This window comes from Centrocercus urophasianus, unplaced genomic scaffold (genome assembly GCF_019232065.1).
Source record: "Centrocercus urophasianus isolate 14NV4802_14NV808 unplaced genomic scaffold, USGS_Curo_1.0 seq_23, whole genome shotgun sequence".
NCBI classification, from domain to species: domain Eukaryota; kingdom Metazoa; phylum Chordata; class Aves; order Galliformes; family Phasianidae; genus Centrocercus; species Centrocercus urophasianus.
The window spans coordinates 1959417-1980443 of record NW_024884789.1 but is presented as its reverse complement, the minus strand read 5'-3'; the positions used below and the strand labels follow the sequence as shown (position 1 = coordinate 1980443).

General features: G+C 47.5%; 1 protein-coding gene across 3 annotated transcripts in view; it reads right to left on the bottom strand.

The window, feature by feature from the left end:
* The window catches only part of IGDCC4 (immunoglobulin superfamily DCC subclass member 4), a 78627-nt gene that overhangs the window by 5295 nt on the left and 52305 nt on the right, over positions 1–21027 (bottom strand). For 2 of the 3 annotated variants that reach the window (XM_042823949.1, XM_042823951.1), the window contains exons 6-19: positions 19129–19284; positions 18197–18607; positions 17427–17591; positions 16237–16374; positions 14677–14850; positions 14188–14421; positions 10251–10358; positions 9337–9520; positions 8931–9058; positions 8343–8513; positions 8073–8210; positions 7475–7580; positions 6549–6783; positions 687–851 (exon numbers count right to left, since the gene is read on the bottom strand). In XM_042823949.1, the coding sequence (XP_042679883.1) occupies positions 687–851; positions 6549–6783; positions 7475–7580; positions 8073–8210; positions 8343–8513; positions 8931–9058; positions 9337–9520; positions 10251–10358; positions 14188–14421; positions 14677–14850; positions 16237–16374; positions 17427–17591; positions 18197–18607; positions 19129–19284 (2513 nt within the window). The remainder of the gene's footprint in view (positions 1–686; positions 852–6548; positions 6784–7474; positions 7581–8072; positions 8211–8342; positions 8514–8930; positions 9059–9336; positions 9521–10250; positions 10359–14187; positions 14422–14676; positions 14851–16236; positions 16375–17426; positions 17592–18196; positions 18608–19128; positions 19285–21027) is intronic. The other variant, XM_042823950.1, reaches the window with a different exon arrangement.

Sequence of the window (21027 nt, the reverse complement as noted above, 5' to 3'; positions counted from 1 at the left end):
CTTCTGGTACAGAGCCAACCCGAATAGGTACTGGCTTACTTTGCTGGGATGGCATAGATGTTACGTGGCACAAATGCTATTTATTCCAATGAAACAAAACCAGAAATAGCATTTTCTCCCAATCTATACATGCACACAAAGGTGGCAAGTGCAGTGGAAATTGCTATACTCTACCTGGAGTTTCAGGAGCTTAAATCAACCCTCAACCTTTGACTCCTACTGTAGACCAAAATGCAATGCCTTCTCCAAGCAGGCACACCATACATGTTAGTGAGACTGTGCTGAGCACTGCAGCTCCTAACCCACGGCCACAGCGAAGGCCCAAAGGAACCAGGGCTACTGCAGCCCTCCTGCCAGCTGAGCTGCCCAAGACCTGTAGACATCACCAAGAGGACAAAGCCCTTTTCAGCTTTTGTTTTTCTTCCAGCCCTTTTCAGGCCCCCTGGGCTGCCTGAAGTCAAGGCAATGAGGGGAGAGCTGAGACTTTCGGAAATGAGTGGAAAAAAATATGCACAGATCTTACTCAAATCCCACCAGTGGCACAAGCATACACTCCTATACCTAGGAAAAAATAAAGCCCATGGTCAGCTATTTTTTCCGATGCTGCAAAAAGGAAAAACAGAGCTGGCATACAGAAATGGAAAAAACACTCCGAATCCACAAGTCAATAAACCAAAGACACCCACCATCATGGCATCATAAACCAGAGCTTGGAACAAAAGCTTCTGTCCTGCACTGGAAGGGAGCTTCAGTGATCCGTTCACAGCAGGGAGAGGCTCTTTTGTGATAGTGTCCCTATATCTGGCTGTGCTGTTTGTCCAGGGCTGGTTAGCTGATTTATTCCATGAAGACTGCAGAAAAAAAAAATATCAGAAGAGAGAAGAGATCCAATTACCACGGATACAGATTCTTATCCGCTTAAACCTGAAATGAGAAGCAGCTCGAGAAAGGAAAGAGCAAGTTGGGAAAAATACCATGGTGTCAGAAGAGCGAGTTAAATGCAGGGAACTCTTCCAACAGCATCAAAATAGAAATGCTCGTCACAGTGGGCCAGTGCAGTCACCACATTACAGCAGGGTTACAAGGTCTGATGCAGAGCAGGGGATGAAAGTTACCAGAGGGCTCACGAGCGGACTCAGAAGGGGCTTTCCTCTGCTTCCCACATATTGAGGCTAACTGCATCACTGTGCAAGACCCTGCACCGCAGGGCCCACTGACACCAGCTCCCTGCAAAGCTGCCAGCAGCCCAGAGCTGTGCAAGCCTGCTGAAAAACACTGCAAAACTGAACAGGGATGGCGGAAGTCTGGAGCTGAGTGCTTCCGGTGTTTGCTTTGGCAAAGCAATGCTCTGCAGCATGGAGAAGGGCTGTCACCTGTGAGTGCTGGCATGTGTGCTCCAGTATGAGTTGGGGACAACTGCTCTCTCTTTCCTGCTCCGAGCTAGGGCCTGGGTAAACACTCTGCTATTGCCCATCCATAAAGAGGCACAAAATTTGGGGCCTTATTTTATTGATTTATTGCAACAGACCACCAAGCAATTCTTAGCTCAGCTTAAATCCCCTGGGCAACCAGTGTTACCTTGTTTGTAGATCTAATTAAATTATATGAGCTGAATGCAATTTGTTCTGGGTTCTCTCAGCTTCCCCTTCCAATAAACTGTTGAATGCACACCTCTGTGTATGGGAAATGTGTACCTTTAAGAGCTGAAGTTATTTAACAGCTCAGACTATTAGTTCACAGGCAGAAAAGTATTTTCTTTCCAGGGTCTGATTTTACTGGGCCGCCCTGCGTGTACCTGAGCTCAGCCATGCTGCTGGCACGCACACACACACACACACAGACAGCACGAGGAAGATGCGAGCCAGCCAGCTCTGGGTGTGTTCCACAGATGTTACGTGTTGCCTGGATAGAAGGGAAAGAACAGTGTAAGGCTGAAGCCAAGAGAAAGTGAAGAGGAAATCTGGACCTGACACAGCTGTGAGCATGCATGTCTGTGTGTGCATACAGAACGCCGTGGTGTCAGCACGATGGCATGTCTATCCAAAACCCACCAGACACCTATTGCTTACTGTCAGCCAGGGGAAACACAAGTTTCTGCTCTGCATATGTGGCCACCACTTACACAGGCCCACTCAATTCCAGCAACGAGGAGCACAGAATGACCCAGCTGAGACGGCAAGGAGATTTCTGACATCAGCCTGACCTAGCATGAGTCATTTGACCTCCTTATGCCTCGGTCCATCTGGCTGGAAATTAGGTAGAAATACATGATCAGATGCTATACATGAGCCAGGCGTTTCTAAGTCAGCTATTTAGCAAGAAGCAAATGCTACCTCATGCTGTCGGTGCTGGCAGAAGGCACAGCTGAACAGTCACATAGAGCAGAGCACTGGACCCTGACTGCAACACCCAGTGGGAGGCAGAGCAGTGTTACATCCTGTGCCAACCCCAACTCACAGCAGCTCTGCCATAGCCTCAGGATCCAGTCCCTAGAAAACAGCCTTGGTTATGTGACAGCACCCTGCAGAACAGCAACTTCTGCGCTGCAGCTGTGGATGTCAGGCAGTCCTTCATGTAGACACGGATACTAGAGGTGGCATCTTCGCCATTCCTCTCTCCACAATCTTTGATGAGGATTGCCAAGAGCATTCCCTAATTGCTCCCCTTCTAAGTGGACAATCATTAAACCACACTAACAAGAAGAAATTAACCAAACAACGGCACACGGCTCACACTAAGGAGCATCACTGAACACGACTATCCAATGAATGCGTTCAGTTTGCTTCTCCTGCCATCTGAAAGGCTTTCTGCAGAGACAGCACTGACTGATGGCTTCTGTGCCTTTTCCAAGGAACATACGTTACTGAGCAAATACTGCCTGGAAACTTCAGCATTCAACCTACACAAATCTGCACACACACACACTGAAACGCGTGTGTCCTATTATAGATGCTTACATGCATATTTGCCATCAGAGAGATCTGAGCATCACACGCATACACATACACAGACCAAACTTGAAAACCTTCTTGCAGGCATCTTGTGAATACCAAAAAATGTGGAAAGAAACAGGCAGCTCTACTGCAATCCCCAAAGGACCATCTGTTAGCGGAAATGTCAATCTGCCATGTTTACATAGGTTTTGATGACTCTGGGAACAGCCTGTTCGGCTCTGGCTGAAATTGGCTGCAATGAAGAACAAACTTGTTTTGTACCACTTTGCAACTTTCAACAAACAGAAAAAAACCATCAGCCACACAACATGGCCTATATCCCACATGTTGTTCATGCACACTGTGTTTGAGGGGGGAAAAAAACAACAAGCTCTCTCTGGGCTATGTCTGTAAGGCTGGGTAGCTGCAGTTAACTCCAGGTCTGCTTTCACCATGGACCTGAAGAAGGTCTTGTGTGCCCAAACATTTCTGCTTTTTAAGTTTTTGGCATAAAAAAATGATACTTTTTATTTCTACACAAGCACAATGATGAATTGCTGAAGGAAGACAAGGAAATGGTCTCTTGGTTTTTACAGCAGAAGAATGAAAGCAAGGAGTGTCAGTCTAATACCATTTTGAAGAGGGAAAAATCCCCTTTTCAGTTCACTGCAAAGACGAAAATGGAAACTAAGAAAAACATCTTCCAATAAAAGGTGCTTCCATTACAGCTAAATCCTTATCAAAGCAAACAAGCCTCTTCATTTTAGCCTTTTTATAGAAACTCCAACCAGTAAAAATGTGCTGAGATCATATTACCTTCGCAGCGACAAGGAATGATTTCATGCAAATATATGAGCTGAGAATGAACACGTAGGAAATGTTGACATTGAAACCCTCTCTGTTTCACATGGACAGTTACTCAGAGTAGCTTGAAATCCTACACAGAACCAGGCTGGAGTTTGGCTCCGTTCAACAAAAACCTCAAGTATTCCATGGAAAGCAGATGCTTCTTAACACTCTCCCCCACCCCCAAATCACTTGGCCCACAAGTAGCAGTGACAGGGATGTCTGGAGCAGAGCCGTTTTATCATCCTCAGTCCATCTGTCAGGGAAGCAGAGCCGCAGCACCACAGTCTGCACGGTACGGCACCATTTATAAGGTGGGCTACTGGGGGCAGCAGGCTGGGCTCACTGCACAGGGGGAGACATTCAAAGAGGAAAATCACACAAGGACTTGCACACGCACCAACAAGTGTTTCCACTGGGAAATGCAGAGAGAGGAAGGAAAAGGGCCTGCTCAATGGCTGAATGCAGGCCTGCCTAATGAGCTGCAGCCATCAGAGGGTCCGGTGCCAACACATCGGTCGCAGCAGGAGCGTGCTGTATGAGGGGGACACGTCACCATCCAGGGTGGGAGCAGAGCTCAAACCCACACCGTGCCCTTCCACTCACACCATCCCACTCCCCCAGCAGTACTGACAGCGGCTCAGGAGGACTCAAAGCTTGCATGTGAAGAACCCGGTGATCCAAACCTTCAGAACACCCAATGGCTCTTCTCAAAGCCCTTGCCTATGACTCTTTGCAGGAGCCTGCTCAGTCCTGGTGTCATTAAAGGCTTCCTGCCCTCACTCTCTGTTCTCCATCCCTGCAAAACAGCATTCATTTGCTTCTGACTGCTTATGATACAGGAATAGTCCCTTCGTAGTGTCTGCACATCTCCTAACAACATGGAGCTTCCAATCTCCACTGAAGCCTGAGGCTGCAACAAGAACAAGACCAATGGAGAATAATCTGTGAAATGCTAAGTAATGCACCAGCATGGGAAAAGTCTGCAAGCACAGGAGCAGCAATGGCTGCCACTAACAGCAAGTGCTACGCAGCCAACACAAAGCATGTTTCAGGAGAGATTCTCAGGGCAGAGGGCCCAGCAGGCAATTGGAGAAGGTCACACATCCTCAGTTGCCAGCTCGTTGGCACTGCAGCTCTATGAACCTGCCCCACAGCAGCAGCGTCAGACTGCGAGGCTGTCTCAGCCAAAGTCCTGAGTTCTGCAGTGATGTGATACGATGCAGTCCAAGAACTCCTTTCGATGAGGACTTTCCTTCTTGCAGCTCTACCACATCCTTTGCCTTCAGTTTTCAAAACCTCAACCACACGCGGCACACGAGCACAAAAGAAATGGCAACCGAAGTGTGAAGATGGCTTCAACCTCAGACTTCTCAGCTTTGAATATGCAGACTGAAGGAGGAGATTGGCTCAGGGGGCACCTCCTGCAGGAAGGGGCAGTGGGGCCTGCTGTGTGGAAGCACATCTCCCTCCAGTGCCCACTGCCAGCAACAGCAGCCTGTTGCTCCCGGCTGGCAGCCAGCTCTGTCACCTGCCAGGTCATCCTCACTGGGCAGCACGGGTGACAGCACTGCTCTTCGGGTGGCTGCTCCTCGGTGATCCTTGATTCTCTGTCCACATCCATCAAAAGCCAGGCCCTCTGTTCTGTTAGCAAATCTCCCTGGCAAATTTAACTCCTAGTTGCCTTTCCCCATCCAATTAGGGAGGCAGAGAAACTGCAGCTGTAATTGCCCCCTCCCTGAAGCGCTCATCTCTGAACATCACCTGACTGCTACCAACTTCCAGCCTCCGTGACAGAACCCAGGGCCCTGAGCTCACAGCCTATGCCCTGAATGGCTGGACCTTGGCACTGCCCTTTCCAGCCTCTGCTTTGTAGGCACAAAAACCTTTCAGCAGAGCTTTGTGAATAGGATCCTTTTGCAAAAGAGAGACCTGGATACACCGCCCCTAAAAAGGCCTCTCAGAGGAGGGGATTTCCCTCCACTAGACCTGTTTTCTGGGTAAGTCACCATCATTGAAAACATTTGTTCCTTATTTAACTGAAAGATCTGTAGGAAATTCCTCACACGCTTCGGCCTGGGTCCAGAATGGGAGCTGCATTCCACTGACATCCATGGATGCAGTTTGGCTGCAAACTGTCTCCTTCAGCTGAGTACTGATCCAACACAACACCTGGGGATGGTCACGAGCATGGCTTCAGTGCACAGGACTATTAACAGCAGCTGGAAATTTCTCATTTCTAAAAGGCCATAGCTGCTTCACTGCTAGCAACAAGCACAGGTTCGCCAGGTATCCTCCTGTGACATGCAGGCATATCGTCAATGCAAACATGAAATCCCGTGTGTTCACAATGCATTTGTTTTACTGAACCTCCTAATTACTTTACATGCTCTCCCTGGGTTACAAAGAGAGACATAAACAGATTAACTAAATTAGGCCAATTAAAGGTTCCCTAATGGAATGAAATGTTTCAGACAAGCTTGAGAGAGGAAATGGGCAGGGAGGAGTGAAAGACAACACAATGTCAGGCAAACCAAGTACGGCAGGAAAAGACTTCTTCAAAATAAAGCGTTCACAAAAATAAAAGGGTTTTACTTCTTGTACGCCTTCAAGGGTATGCCAGTAAACACAGTGCACGTGGTCAAAGCACCTCTCACCCTAATTGCAACAGTATCTACCAGCACTTTGCAGAGCTAAGACAGAATCAGATCTGGACTTCCCAGCAGCAGAACACCAAAGGGAGGCTCCCCCCTAGGGAGGAATCATTACCTTCCTCTTCCCATGGACAGCGTCTTCAGGGAGGCTCGTGTGGATGAGGCTGTGCACTTCTGTCAGTTCTGTGATGTCTCCCAGGGGCACAGGTGCATCCTCTGGCAGTGGGGACATGAGGGACTCCAGCTCATGTGTGTCCGAGGTAGCACAGGGAGCAGCCACCCCTTGCCTGCCCCGATGGTAATAAGTATGGTTGCCAGTTGCTTGGGAATCCAGGCCTGGCAGAGCCTCCCTGAGGAAAAACAAGCAGGAGCTGACATCTCCAATTATCCTCACATTTCCTCTGCCCCAAACAGTCACAAGACTACCAGACACAGCAGTCGAGCCCAGTCCGCTCAGCCTGCCCCTGCAGAAGCAACCAGACCCAAGCCCCAGCCCTGACACTCTGAAGAAGTTGCTCACTCCTAGTCCTAGCATCCCTTACCAGCCTAAAGCCCTTCTCAAGAACTAAGCTGGTTTCCTACCATGGTCTTTCCAAAAGTTTATGGCTGCATTCAGACTGCTGGAATAGCAGGAGGCTTTAGGCTGAGTCCAATCCTACTGAAACCAATCTGTCTGTCACTGGAAATCTTTCAACATCTTCCCAAGAGAATGCTAATGTATCCTTTTCAAACATCCTTAGAGTTGCCCAACCTCAGAAACAAAACCTGCCCGAGCACACAGGCAATAATTTGGCAAATAGTGCTTTTTCTCTTTTCTTGATATTTTTTCCACTGCAAAAATCTATTACTCTAACAATAGAAAATACTGAGAAAATAAATCAGTGAGATTACACTAAGTATGCTCCTTAGCTATCTAGTCCTATGACTCAGTCTTTACATTAACTGCTGTCATTCACTGCATCCCAAACAGCCCATCTGAACAGAGGGAAGCTCACAGCACATTTTGTCTCCTTTATCCCCTGGGATCTGAGTGACACCTACCTCTGCTTGCTGTTGCGGAAGCTGGCACACATGCAGAAGAGTATGCAGAGCAGCCCCAGGCAGACTCCCACAATGATTCCCGTGACAGAGTGGATATCCAGGACATCTAGCAGGGGAAAGACAGATGATACATCATTTCAGCTCTTAGTAGAAAGAAGGCACAAAGTATCCTGTGTTCAGAGAAGCACCAGCTTCACTAAAACCAATGGATGATACTTCTATATGCACAAATGAAAAGAGTGTTGGCAGTGACAGTTTAGAACACCTAAAAGCAAACTGGCATCTATGCACATTCATTAATTTCATGCTACGCAGGCCTAATAAAGGCAGCGAGATGCAGATGGCATGTGATTTTCCACAGGGCAGAGATAGAGGAAAGAGATCAAGTTCTATTGTTGGATGGGTTCTGCAGCCACTTGGGGCCTACAGAGATGCACCTCTGAGGACTGCTGTGATCCTCTTCACTGACAATCACATCCCACATTCTGCAGTGGCACCAGGCAATTCACTGGCAAAAAGAGGAATGCTACTGCTAACAAACAGTGATTTCCAGCTGTGCAACTCGTGTCCTGCTCTGGAACAAAGGGGAAATTCATACCAGACAGCTTCTCCCGGAGGGTGTGCACATCCTTCACGTTTGAGTAGGGACCAGATCCCACGACCGTCTTTGCTCCCATCTTGAAGAAGTATCTGGTATCACTTTCCAGGCCATGCACCTCAGTGCTGAAGATATTTCCTGACCAAAAACCGAGCCAAAAAAGGATCACAATGTGCAGTTTCAAGCATATTCATACGGTGGTGGCAAAGCAGCAGCGGAACTCTGGTATTTAGTTACGTGTTTGTGTGCCAGTACCTCAGGATGGCTCACCTTCTCGTGTCAGCAAGGTCCACATTTCATCAGGCTGCGTGTTGTTGGCGTTGTACAGGATGAGGTACTCCACGATGATGCCGTTGGGCTCAGCAGGGGGACACCAGTGCACCTGGACTGCATAGGGGTTGAGGGGGTGCAGCCGCAGGTCAGATGGAGGGGTCGAGGGACCTGGTAGATGCAAGCAGAGACCCAGCATGAACAGTAGAAATGAGGAGCAGAGCATTTGAATGTTCTGTGTTTACTGTGAATTCTTTTCAGTAGTGCCACAGTTATCTTTGATTGCACAAAATGAGGTGTGACCCAGGTGAGCAGGCATCTCATCCCAACAAGCTGCAGAGAGTGCGGAGGGAAGGCTTCTGAGCCCAGCACAGGGCAGGACTTGTGGCCAAGCACTGTAGCCAAACACCCAAGGGAAACATGACAGTGCTGATACTGCTCAGTTTGAGGTTGTGCAGTGCTGATCATCTTTAGGACAATGAGAACACACACCCCCTCCTTTCTTTCATCTGCATCTCCCCTAAAGCTCTATCTGTACTTCAACAGAAATCCAGGAAAGGGAAGGATTCAATTTCCATCAATACTCACGGTCAGGAAGGGTGAATCGCTCCACCACGCTGCCAAAGGGCCCATCAATACCAACACCATTGGACTGCACAGCAAACTCATATCTGGTATAGGGCTTCAACCCACTAATGAGAATGTCTTCATCCGAGCTGCCAAAAAAGGAGGCATTCACGAGACCATGAGTATCAGATGGCACAAAGGGCCACCTCAGTACCTTTACCAAATGAATGGATAAATCCCCACTGTGGAAGTTCCACTGCCACATTTCAGCAGCTCTGACTGTGTCTATGACAAAGCAGACATTTCCAGCATTTCAAACACCTGAGATTTTGCTCAGCACTGTGACTTCCCTGCAGATTCCTCCTTCCTTGTGTTTATTCCTGATATGAGTAATACATGGCAGATGAATCCTTAGCATCCCCCTTACCTTGTGTAGTACGTAACAAGGGAGGCATTCTTCAGGCCCCAAGGGCTGAAGCGCACGGTGTAGTTGACAATCTTGACAGTGGTGAAGTCAGGTTTCTTCCATCTGAGCCATATAGAAGTTGAGCTGTTGGACTCTGCATAGACTTGGACTGGAGGCAGTGGAGGACCCTTCTGCACAGGGGGATCTATAGTGGTGCAAGATGTAAAGAGAAAAGAGATGTGGGAATGTAAATGACAGTGAGGGAAGGGACACGGACACAAAACAGGGGAAAAAATATACCAAGGTTGTGAAGCCTGCAAAAAAGGTGCCTCCAGCATTACCATGCTTAACCTGTGTACGCAGCCCATCCATGCTTTTCTTTATGTGTGAAAAAAATCCCACTGAGGATCCACACGCCTTAATGGCACTGTACTATTGTGGTACACAGGAGGTCAGCCTCAAGGGCACCCACTCAACAGACCCACGTCAGATAAGGAGGAGCACAGGCTCTTTGAACACCCCACAACAGACTGGCAGAGCTACAAATGGAGTCTGGGTCCTCAGAGCTTTTAATTTCTATGTAATGATGTGAGAAAAGTGGTATCCTGCTTACTCATGTTCTTTAATGTTTACAGGCATACCTGGCATTTCCATGACCAGCCCTGAGCCATTAACAGGGCCAGAGAGAAGACCACGAAGGCTATTCAACTCTGCACAAGAACGACCCTAATGAGAAAGGGGTAATTTGCTCTTTTCTCTCCTTCTCAGGATAACTCCTCCAATGCAGTTGCAGTGACTGTCCAAGGGAGTTCCCTTATGTAGGTCTTCTCGTGTTTTGCTAATGTCCCTCCTGAAGTCCTTCTGTAACTCTACCTTGCTTTTGAAGCCACATGCCAAACAGAAGAGACAGACAACAAACAGAGGGCATTCCTCACCTACTGCTGTTGCAGGCGCCTTTTCTGTTTTGCCCTTCCAAACTGCTGCATAACCATCTTCGTGCTTATTGAACGCCACCAGCTTCACCTCATAGAGCTTCCCAGGAGCTAGAAAAAAAAATCAGTCAGGGTTTAACCAGGGTTATGTTTGTAAGCAGCTCTCCTCATTTAGACATGTTTTCTTAAATCTGACTCAAGAAAGCAGCTCTGATGGAGCTGAATTTGCTAAAACAAATCAGGACACATTTCCCCTTAGAGGATTTTTGCACTCAAATACTGTCTCACAACTGGAGCATGTATTATCACAGCCACTCCCAAGCTCTCCACTCCCTTTTCACAGAAGTGATCGGCAGCAAATTGACTTTCTGCAGCCACCAAGGGGGCTAACCAGTGTCACAGTCTGTAGCACATCATCTCAGGACCTCCTGATTTTTCTCCCCTTTAAGCTAACAAAATCCCCATGGGAGTGGATGTGCTGTATTGTTTATTCTTGGAGTAAGAACATCCTTTTGTCTCTTCAAAACGCACCTCTTGTTTCTACAATCCTGATTTACTCACTGCTGGGAGGAACTTGCTCTCTGGAAGTCCTTAAGCTGCCCATCACCGAAGTCACTTTGCCGTGCCAAGCAACATCAAAGGGTTTTTTTTCACGGAGACGTTCAGTTGAGAAAACAGACTGGGACATCCAAAATTCTCAAATGACACTCAGCAGCTCCTCCCTTCAGCCCATCAAGGAGCTCAGGAAGAGCACTCTGGACTATCTTTAGCTGAAGTGTGTTAATGAAGTTTGTTAATTTGGGATGTGCCTGTTCGTTCCCTGCCCTGATGGATCTCTGCTCCCTTTGCCAGACAACATACGCAGAACAAACCCCTTCTTATTAATGCCAATTTTATTATTACTGCACTCATTATGCTCCCAGAGGCTAATGGTACCAATTACCAAAGGCTCTCACTGCTCCACAACACATGTTCATGCTCAGAATATAAAAACAGTTCAGCCACATTTTTCTCCCTGAAAGAATCTCAAAAGCAAACAGAGTTCTGTCTGCCTCCAAAGATATCTGATCTGCATTTCAAACTCACAAGAAAACACTTCAAACCCACACAAGGAGGAAAAGGCCAAAAGGGAGTTGCCTTTTAAACAGTTGGGACCATAGACTTGATGGAACCAAGAACCCATCTCCTGCCAGCTTGAGCATTTGGCTGGGCTTCACTGGGACACGAGCTCATCACAGATGATGAGATCCAACATGAAGAGGAAGAGCACGCAGATGTGATACAGCTGTGGGCAGCTCCTAGCAGAGAATGAAGTGAAGGGAAGGAGAAGTCCTGTCTCCATCCTCATGTAGGATCAATACAGCAGACACTTACACACGAAGCCAGAGCAGCTCTGCTACATGATCAAGCACTTCATATTCTGCAAACGGGTATTTTGGGCTTCTCAGTCAGAGGTTTGGCTTCAATTTTTATACACAGGCCCAGATGTTCAAGCTCTTAGAACTGGCAGACATAAAGCTCTATCAAGCTGTCAAGAAGCTAGTAGGCAGCATGAAAACAGATGTATTTCACTACATTCCATCATACATTAAATATAAGCAGAATAATCTAGTCCAGATCATTTCAAGTCACTAATCTAGATGACTGTGTAATACATTCAATATGCTAAATATGTTGTTTCATTCAATTTTTCAAGGTGTTCATGTAGGCCAGATGCCATACCTTCCCCTGAATGGGAAAACACCCAGATCTCCGGGGAGTCACTTGCAGAGGAATGCACTCTTCCTTCACAGGAACGTGGAAGACAGGATCAGATGCTTATTGTTTATTTTTCAGTCAGTGACAGCTCTGGTCGTAACACACCATTACAAAGACTAATTGTAGAACACAGAAATTGGTGAGAACTTCTCAGCAGTAAGTTACCCCAGCAATCCAGGACAACTTCCTTTGGGTTTCAGGGGATCATGAAATTGCTGTGTTTCTTCTGTAACTTTGAACAGCTGCCCACCTCTCTGACAGGATTTCAGCATATCTCCCCAGAGGAGATACAAAGAGAGACCTTAGTGATATCACTCCAAGGAGATACGGTTTCCTTCAGAGTTTAACAAGAGCACAGGAGAAAATATCTTCCATTGTTTCAGACAGCTCAAATAGAGAGAGCTGGGACATAACCAAAATCAAGAAGACAAATACTGGGGGTAAGAAGGATGAGGAAAAGGAAGCCTGCAAGACAGAGAAGAGGTGGTGGAGACAACTGGAGCCCATTTATTGGCAAGACCAATTGGAGAGAGAGTGAAACAAGCTCTTGTCTCAACCTGCAGTTTCAGCCACCACGCTTCTTCAGCAGCCCATCCCCTGAGGGCCACCTGGGCAAACCTCCCTCCACCAGACAGCACCATCAGCAACTTGCACTGATAGCAAGAGATATAATGTTGCTTTCCTTTCCATTGCTGTGGTTCCCACATGGACAACCTTGTGCTGGAAGCCCCTCTGGCTGATTCCCATCAGCCACATGCAACAGTGTAAACTGTGTCAAGTCTGCCAGTCTGCCCTGAGACTGGTACCAGCTCTGCCTGCAGGACCCCCAAAGCAGATATAACCACCTGCCCTGGGGAGCTCTGAGCCTAAACCCTTCCAAATCCCAACCACTACTCCTCCCTGCTCCATGCTCAGTCCTCTGTCTTTCACAGCACAGCCAGATTCTGACCCCCTTCTGTACTGTACACATGCAGGAGGACATCATTCAGCAGCTCAGGGGTAGAAAAGAGAACGTCCATGCTGGAAGAAACTCAAGACTTTCTTCCTGATACAATGATAGCTGATACACAACAGCCAAATCATAAGGAAGCCATTAGGCCTTGACGGATGCCCAATTTAAGGAAGTAATTACAGAAGAACAAGCAGCCTTCTAGCATTGCCATGCCAGAGCATTTGGAACCAATTGAGCCCACTCCCGAGTCCCTCTGCTCACTGATTTGCCAGTGGTTAGAGCAGCACGTGAGGATGTTCACATGTGGTTTCCTCAGTGCAATAATTACAGACCTAAATTCTTCAGAGAAACTCGTAACTGTTAACACTCTCTGTGGCAGGATGGCTGCTGCACTGGAGTGCTGGAAACTTGCTCAGTGATGACACAAGCTGTTCTTCCAGGTGCTGCAGGCTGACCTTTACACCACGCATCATACATATGCTAGACACTTCTCAGTTTCAGCAGCAGGCACAGATGAAGCATGAAGTGGGTGATGGAAGAACTCTTAAGAAGCGGAAAACTGCTTTAAGGACTCATCTGCCATGATTCTTTTCATTCTCCATCCTGTATCGATCAGCAAGTCAATTAATTAGTACAATCAGATGTTAAAACGTAATGTCTTATGGGAAAAAAAACAAAGGCAGTCAGCCCAGCAGGTATACCTGACTGCAATGCAGGCTTGTTCTCCACTCACAGACACTCTGCTATCTCTTTTCCTTTAGGGGAGGTGGAGGAGAATACTGACCCAAAATTAGTATGCTGTGAATTAACCCTTATCTGCATTTTAGCATAGAAACATTTCAAAAAATATGCAATTGTGAAGTTTCTTAGAACTAGATAGCCAAGGAGAGATCACTGCCCTGACTGGTGATCTTAATCCAAGCACTCTCATATTGACATAGCAATGAACAGTAATTGATTCATATCCTTTCATCAGTATATACTATGCATTGGTGTAGTCCTTACTTAAAAATACTATCTGGTTTCATCCGTTTCTTACTTCTCAGAATATGTCCCAAAAAGCCCAGACCACAAAGTACTTTGAGTGCTCTTAGAAACAAATTCAGGAAGGGTGCTCATATGGTCATGGACCTACACAGCTGTAGGCGAGGAGAGAATCCTGGGACTGCTATCAAGTGTGAAAGTCAGACCCTGGGTTTCCATACCTATGCTGGGGTGCAACCAGCTCACCTAGTCGAGTCAGTTCATACTGCTTCACTTTCTTCTTTAGCTTTATAGGTCCTACGTCCCAGCTCTCATCTTCAGCGCCATCCAGAGGGCTTTCATCACTGGACTCCTCCTGGCCCACCTCCCGGTAGTAGAGTTTGTAGCCTGATATCTGGGCATGGTTGGCTGGGGGTTGCCAAGTGATCAGGAGAGACTCCATCTTCGCTCGGACTTTTAATTCTGCTGGTGCAAATGGAACTGGAAGAACAAGAAAAAAAATGTTCAGTCACTTATCTCCATTACCAACTACACACAGGAGGAAAGACCCACTACCCAAGACATACAGGGGCTGCTCAACAGAAAGTCAGAGGCAGGCGTTCTGCTCTAATCAAAACCAATAGTTGGAATTCCCTAATGAACACAAGCATTTCTGGTTATGCCTCAAGTTCCCAATCTGAGAAATAACACCCTGCACCCCGCATCCCCAACCCCAAGCAACAGCCAGCCTCCTACCACGTGTCTGGTTGTCCCTGTCAGGTGTCCGATGCTGGGTCCACTCAGACGGGGCCCCATAGCCCACGCTGGTGCTGGCTGCAATGCGCACTTTGTACACCTTGTTGGGATGCAGCGAGTACAGAGTGATTTGTGTCTCATTTCCACCCACTTCAATGGAGTTAACCTGATCTGCTGGAACCAAGGTGACACCAGTGAAAAAGGGCTTTCCCAGTCAAAGTGTAGAAACAAACCCAGCAACAATCACATGGTCTACATGCACTCTTTGCCACCAGGAAAATTGAGAACTGAAGACTGGGCAGAGCTGATATCCTGACTCCTTCATCACATTCAGAACCACAGAGTGCCTTCAGCACCACTGAGCCTGCCTGGGGGCAGTTGTCAGAAACCTTGCTGCTGCTGACACGAGAGAAGAATATGAGCACAAGCTGATGGGAACTGATGGCACTCACTGCTGTACTTAAAGCGTCACCTTAATTTGAAGAGGAACCATGCAGCAGCCTTGCTTCTGTAAAATTCACAACCTCACCAATGCTACATTGAGGTCTGACTGCTCCGTTTTCAGCTTACCCAAATTCATAAGGAACATAACAGGAAATTTAAACTGAGAGTGACCTGAGATTTCAGCTGTAACAACTAATGGGTCTTGCTAGGATTCATCCTGACTATTGGTGAATGCACAGCTCTTGCTTTTCAGCTGCACTGGACCTAAGATCAGCTGAGAGTGCTGTCCTGATATGTAGCAAGGTACTGCTAGGTGCAAATCCTGGACTGCAAATGTCTAAGGTCTTATGATCCCACAGAGGTGCATGCAGGCTCAAGGCAAAAAATAAAAATAAAAACAAAACAAAAACACAAGAGCCAGGAGTCACACTGCAGACTACTAATTCAGATCAAGCACACAGCAACATGTCCAGCACTTCATCACGTTCCTCATTGCCTTCTTAGACAGAAGCATAACCTTGGGAAGTGGAAGCTGCAGAGTTTTGATTATTTTAAAAGTGAACACCCAGAAAGCAAAGCAAGCACACATGGAATCAGAACAACTGCATTCAGAATACGGAAGTGTTACCATCCCTGCTGAAGGCTTCTTAGAGTGGCTGACAATATAAAACCAGATAAAACTTAGCAACAGAGCAACACAACCTTGCCAGGATACTTACATACAGATCATTGAGTAGACTTGGTTTTAAAGGAACCAAATGCATTGACCCTTCTTCCCCAGCCAGCATCAAGCTCTTCTCCCAAAATACAAAGCACACCAAAGAGCTGTTTATGCAAGCATTCATGGGGCAGCACAAACACACGCCATCCCCTGGGCACACTGGTTCCTCCACAACCACAGAAAAAAGCACCTCAGAGGAGTATGAAGTGCACAGTAGCAGCACTGTTATGACTATCACCAGCAGAGCCCAGATATAAGGGAGGGCTGTTCTGCTCCTGGCAAAAATGGGTCCCTCCGTTTTCAGTCTTATACCTCTTCCCCTCAGCAAGCCATGTTGTTGAAGCTGCTGGAGCAAAAGACAACCTTCTTCCCTTCAAACACACTTTTTTCCTTACCTTCCTTGATAGTGCAGTAGTCAATCTTGTACTTCGTTATCTTGCCATTACTCAGCTCCGGAGGAAGAGGTAACCACGTCACACGGATGTCACCAGGAGTCATGCTTGACAGGGACAGCTGAGGAGCAGCACTAGGAACTGAGAAAATGCAAAAGAAAGTCAGCAAAGGTGGTGGCAAGACCTTGACACATCTCAGTTGGCTGGAGGCCACTACCTGGCACAGCTGCTGGTGACAAGCTGTCATGGGGTGTATCCAACATGCTACAGATCCCCAACAGCTCGGAGAACCAGAAGGAGCTTTCTGAGGAGGAGGGAAGGTGAGCTGCTCAGCTTCAACAGGCTGCTCAGTGCCTGCTGGCCACACCACACTGTGTTGCCACATCTAGGTGACCCTGCGTTAACTACAAACCAGGCAGGTTAACAGGCTGGTTAATCTGCCTGTGCGGTACCATGGAGCATCAAAGAGACACTAACTGACACTAAAGATACCAGACTTCTGCTTGGTGATCCCCCTCTCCTGTAGAATCACAGCTCTGTGCTGTAGGCAGCTTTCATGCTTTCAACTCAGCTTTTCAAGCTTCAGACACAAAGGTGTGAGACCATGCAGTGCTCTACGTCAGGAGCATTAAAGCACACAATGCACCCCACAGCATAGCAGGGGCTTGCATGAGGTCTGCCAAAAACATTGCTTCTGTCTCTGTCCTGCAGTCTGTTGTGAGCTGTACATGTTCTCTGTTGGGCAGCAGTCCTTCTGGCACTCTGCCTTCACTGCTCAAAGAAATGCTATGTGATAAGTGGCAAAATCAACACAAACTGACTCTTAAGGGATCCTACTTCAAGCCTGTTCCCAGCTCTACAAATTGTGATAGACATCTTTCTTCTGAGTTGAAATCATGTCTGGCCTAGCAGCAAGTTTGCAGCAATGCTACATTACGTCAGTGAAAGTCCAGAGGACCTGAATGCAACAAGTCCCATTGTCAGCAAAGTCACTTTCATGCTCACCATCACCCAAGCCAATGATCAGATCAGGGTGGGTTTCTTTACTTCTACAACGGATTTACAACAAAAAGCTACAGGACATAGGTGTAGGCTTCCAGGAGTTGATACTATTCTCTACATCATCTTCAACACTCACCAGGAAACAGGAAAGAATATCTTTTAGACACTAGTACCCATCTAATTCAACGCACCGTCCTCCAAGGTCTGAACAACTATGGAAGAGGATGTCCGGCTGGCTCCAAGCTGAGAATACGCGACCACATAGAAGACATAGTTGGTGTTGGGTTCCAGGTCCTTGACTTGCAGCTCGGTGGTATCATTATTGACAGCAAACTGGTACTCCACGTTATCTGTTCCTGGAGTCAAGGAAACACCAATCAGCAGGTCAGTGAACAGCCAGGACACCGCAAGGTGCCAGGAGTTGGAAGCAGAGACTTTCTAGCTTTACTTAGTTTCTACAGTAACAGAACCTAGTTCCCAGAAAAAGAGTCTAGCTGCCGCTGCAACTGCTTCCAGAAAGGGGAGAAAACACAACTTAGGAGATAGTTTGGGTAGTTTCCAAAGCATCTGGATGCACTAAAGCTCTTCCAGCCCTGTTGGAAGAGAAATGGGAGTATGGGAGTAGATGGAAGAGGTGTTGCAATCACCCGGCTACAGCAGCTTGAACTACCCAAACTAACACATCCAGTTCTTTACTTTAAGCACAGTCACAGAATCACAGAATTGTAGGGGTTGGAAGGGACCTCCAGAGATCGAGTCCAAACCCCCTAACAAAGCAGGTTCCCTACACCAGGTAACGATCCAGGGGAATTCCTGCCATTATAAAAGGCCCAGTACTAAGGTGGGTCTCCTGTTGGTTTTGGAAGGATCTTCTGTGCCCAGAACCAGGGACACAGACCTTCATCCTTTATCACCACATCCCCGCTGCCACTGCCTGGTTGCACAGGCAGGTAACACCTACCCACAGCCCGCTGGTAATGTAACGAGAAGCCAATGATCTGCTCGCTGTTGTACTCTGGCCGCTCCCAGGACACTAAGACTGTGGTGCTGGAGAGGGACACGGCTGAGACCTTCTTGGGAGCGCTGGGCAAACCCTCCCGCACGATCACGGAGAGCTTGGCAGTGGCGCACGCCATGCCCAGGCTGTTCTCAGCCACGCACTGGTAGTAGCCAGCATCCTCCAGCCCGATCTGATTGATCACCAAGCTGCCGCTGCTCTGGACCTTCACTCGCCCATTGGAGAGGATGGCCTCGCCGTTCTTCAGCCAGTGAATGGTGGGGGCTGGCTCGCCCTCCGCCTTGCAGACGAATCGAGCCGTGCTGGCTCGGGTGCGCGAGATGGTTTCAGGAGCCTGGGAGATGCTGGGCGTAGCTGGGAGGAGAGAGGACAAATTAATGCAGTAAGGAGGAGGGAAAGATAGCAGAGAAAATCCCTTCTCCTCCCCCCTCACTGCTATGTTTTATTCAGTAGCAGCTTTGCTTACAAGATAGGATTTGCCAGGCAGACTCTAGAGGCTTAATTTAGATTCTATCCAAAAGGAAAAATAAATTCCGTATCAATCATGCACTGCATTCCCTGATCCTAGGCTGTTCTCCCTCCTGAATTCCACAATACTGAAAGTTAATTGCTGATCCAGATTTCCACACGGAAACCCTGGAGAACAGGAATAAGGCATAAAACGGTTCAGTAAATAGGAGGAACTAAACCGCAAATTAAAAAGGTTACATTCACCCCAAGAGCTATCCCAGCACAGGGCCTTCTGACTCCAACCTGGCTCCCTTCTTCCCCAGCAGGGGTCACAAACACAACGCAAACTCCGGATGCCAGACCAGGTAATCCACAGCTACCTGGCAGCATTTCTCCCTGCAGCAGTTACTCTGCTCTCCACTCACCCAGGACCCGGAGCTCAGCCGCAGCTGTAACAAACTGCCTGGTCTGGGGTTTGTTAGCACGGCAAACATATACTCCAGAGTGATGGGGCTGGCTGGAAGGAATGAGGAGGTTTGTCCGACCCAGCACGATCACATCTGTGGAAACAGGCTTTCCATCTGCAGGAAGAAAGAAGCACAAATGCGGGAGGAAGTTCTAAGCAGAGACCCCAAATCCCAAACCCCAGCCCAAAGGAATGTTACTGCTGGAACATTCCTCCGCGCATGACTGAGCGTCGGCCAGCCCGAGTCAAAACTGCCTCAAGGTTTAGTTTAGCAATAATCAAAAAAGTCATGTTTCAAATCAAAATAGTCTATAGTGCAAAGACTGTGCCTGGAATGAGATCCTCCAGGAATAGCACATTTGAGGGAACGCTATGCTAGCATATTCTTTGGAAAAGCTGCTGGATCTCCTTGCTGACTCCCATGCACAAATGCACATCTCTCCTCACGTGTTAATGCAAATGTCAGAGAATATTGAACTGCTAATGACCTGGGGTTCTTCTACCTTCTGGGACCTGGAATTGAACTCAAATTTAGGCAAGACAGCTTGTGGAGAAGAAGGAAGTATCCCGAACCAAGGGCTGGAGTTGGGGCAAACATAGCATGGCCAAGGAGAGGCACAGCTGGGCAACTGGGAACCCAATGCCAGCTCTGGCAAGAGTTACTGAGTTGAGAGAGCCAGCCAATTTACACAGTATCTGCAAACATTACCTCTCGTCCCTCTCCAGCTGCAGATAAATGGGTGTCTCAAGCAGCAAAACCTACATCACTCCTCTGCCCTCAAAGACTCAGCTGAGTCAGAGCAGCTGTGCCTACTTAGCACCATCAGCAGGGAACAAAGCTGCGATCAGATTCTCTGCCCCCTCCATTTATTTCATGGAGCTTCAGGTGGTCTCACAGTTCAGTGGTTGCACTCTCACAGAAGGAGAGAATCAGCACACCCCACTAGCACAGGAGCAGTCTGAAAATCCAACCCCAGATGGTAGCAATTAGCTGACCCCACCAGGGCTGGCAACAGCCAAACTGACAACTTGGAGATAGAATCCTGTGTTACCTACATGACTAATCCTCCAGCAACCCAGCCTGCTCCTTACTGCTGTCTTCCTTGCATAGCACAAAACTGCTATTGCAATTAACCCATCCTTTCCAATCTGAAGAGTCTATGCTGGAAAGCAGAGGAGAGCAAGCAAACACTTGAAAATAGCGAGGAAGCACTTGAATGCATGCAAGGAACTGCTTCACCAGCCAGTTCAAGGAATCGTAGAATCCTTAGAGTTGGAAGGGACCTTTAAAGGTCATCTAGTCCAACTCCCCTGCAATGAACAGGGCCATGCACAGCGAAATCAGGTTGCGTAGGGCTTGATCCAGCAATTCCCTTCCCTTTTCTTTCCCTCAATTAAAAAAAAAATTTAAAAAATTAAAAAAATCATAGCAATAATTAGCTTTGATAATATCTACTCTGAGCATCAGCAGTATCCAGTATAGCAAAAAGTGATGAAGCATGGGAAAAATGGTAATTTCTAATTGTGAAGTGCACAGGATAAAGCAGAAACACTGCTGCCAGAACATGTAATCCTCACTGATTTGATTTCCCAACTTGTGTCCTGTGAGACTGTTTTTGCTCCTTTTTTGAAGGGAAGAGGAAATATTTGTGTACACTAAAAATCACTGCCTGTGGACAAGTCTGGGCTGAAGACCAACCACAATGAATGGTTACAGGGGAAAGGAGTCTTAAATCATGAGTCGGATTTGTGAAAATAACTGAGAGCCTTTTCTGGGAGAGAATCAATCCCTGAGCTGGAAAGGGCCTCAGTCAGAGCCTCTGAAGCATCGGACGATGTGACACTGCTGAAGTGACAC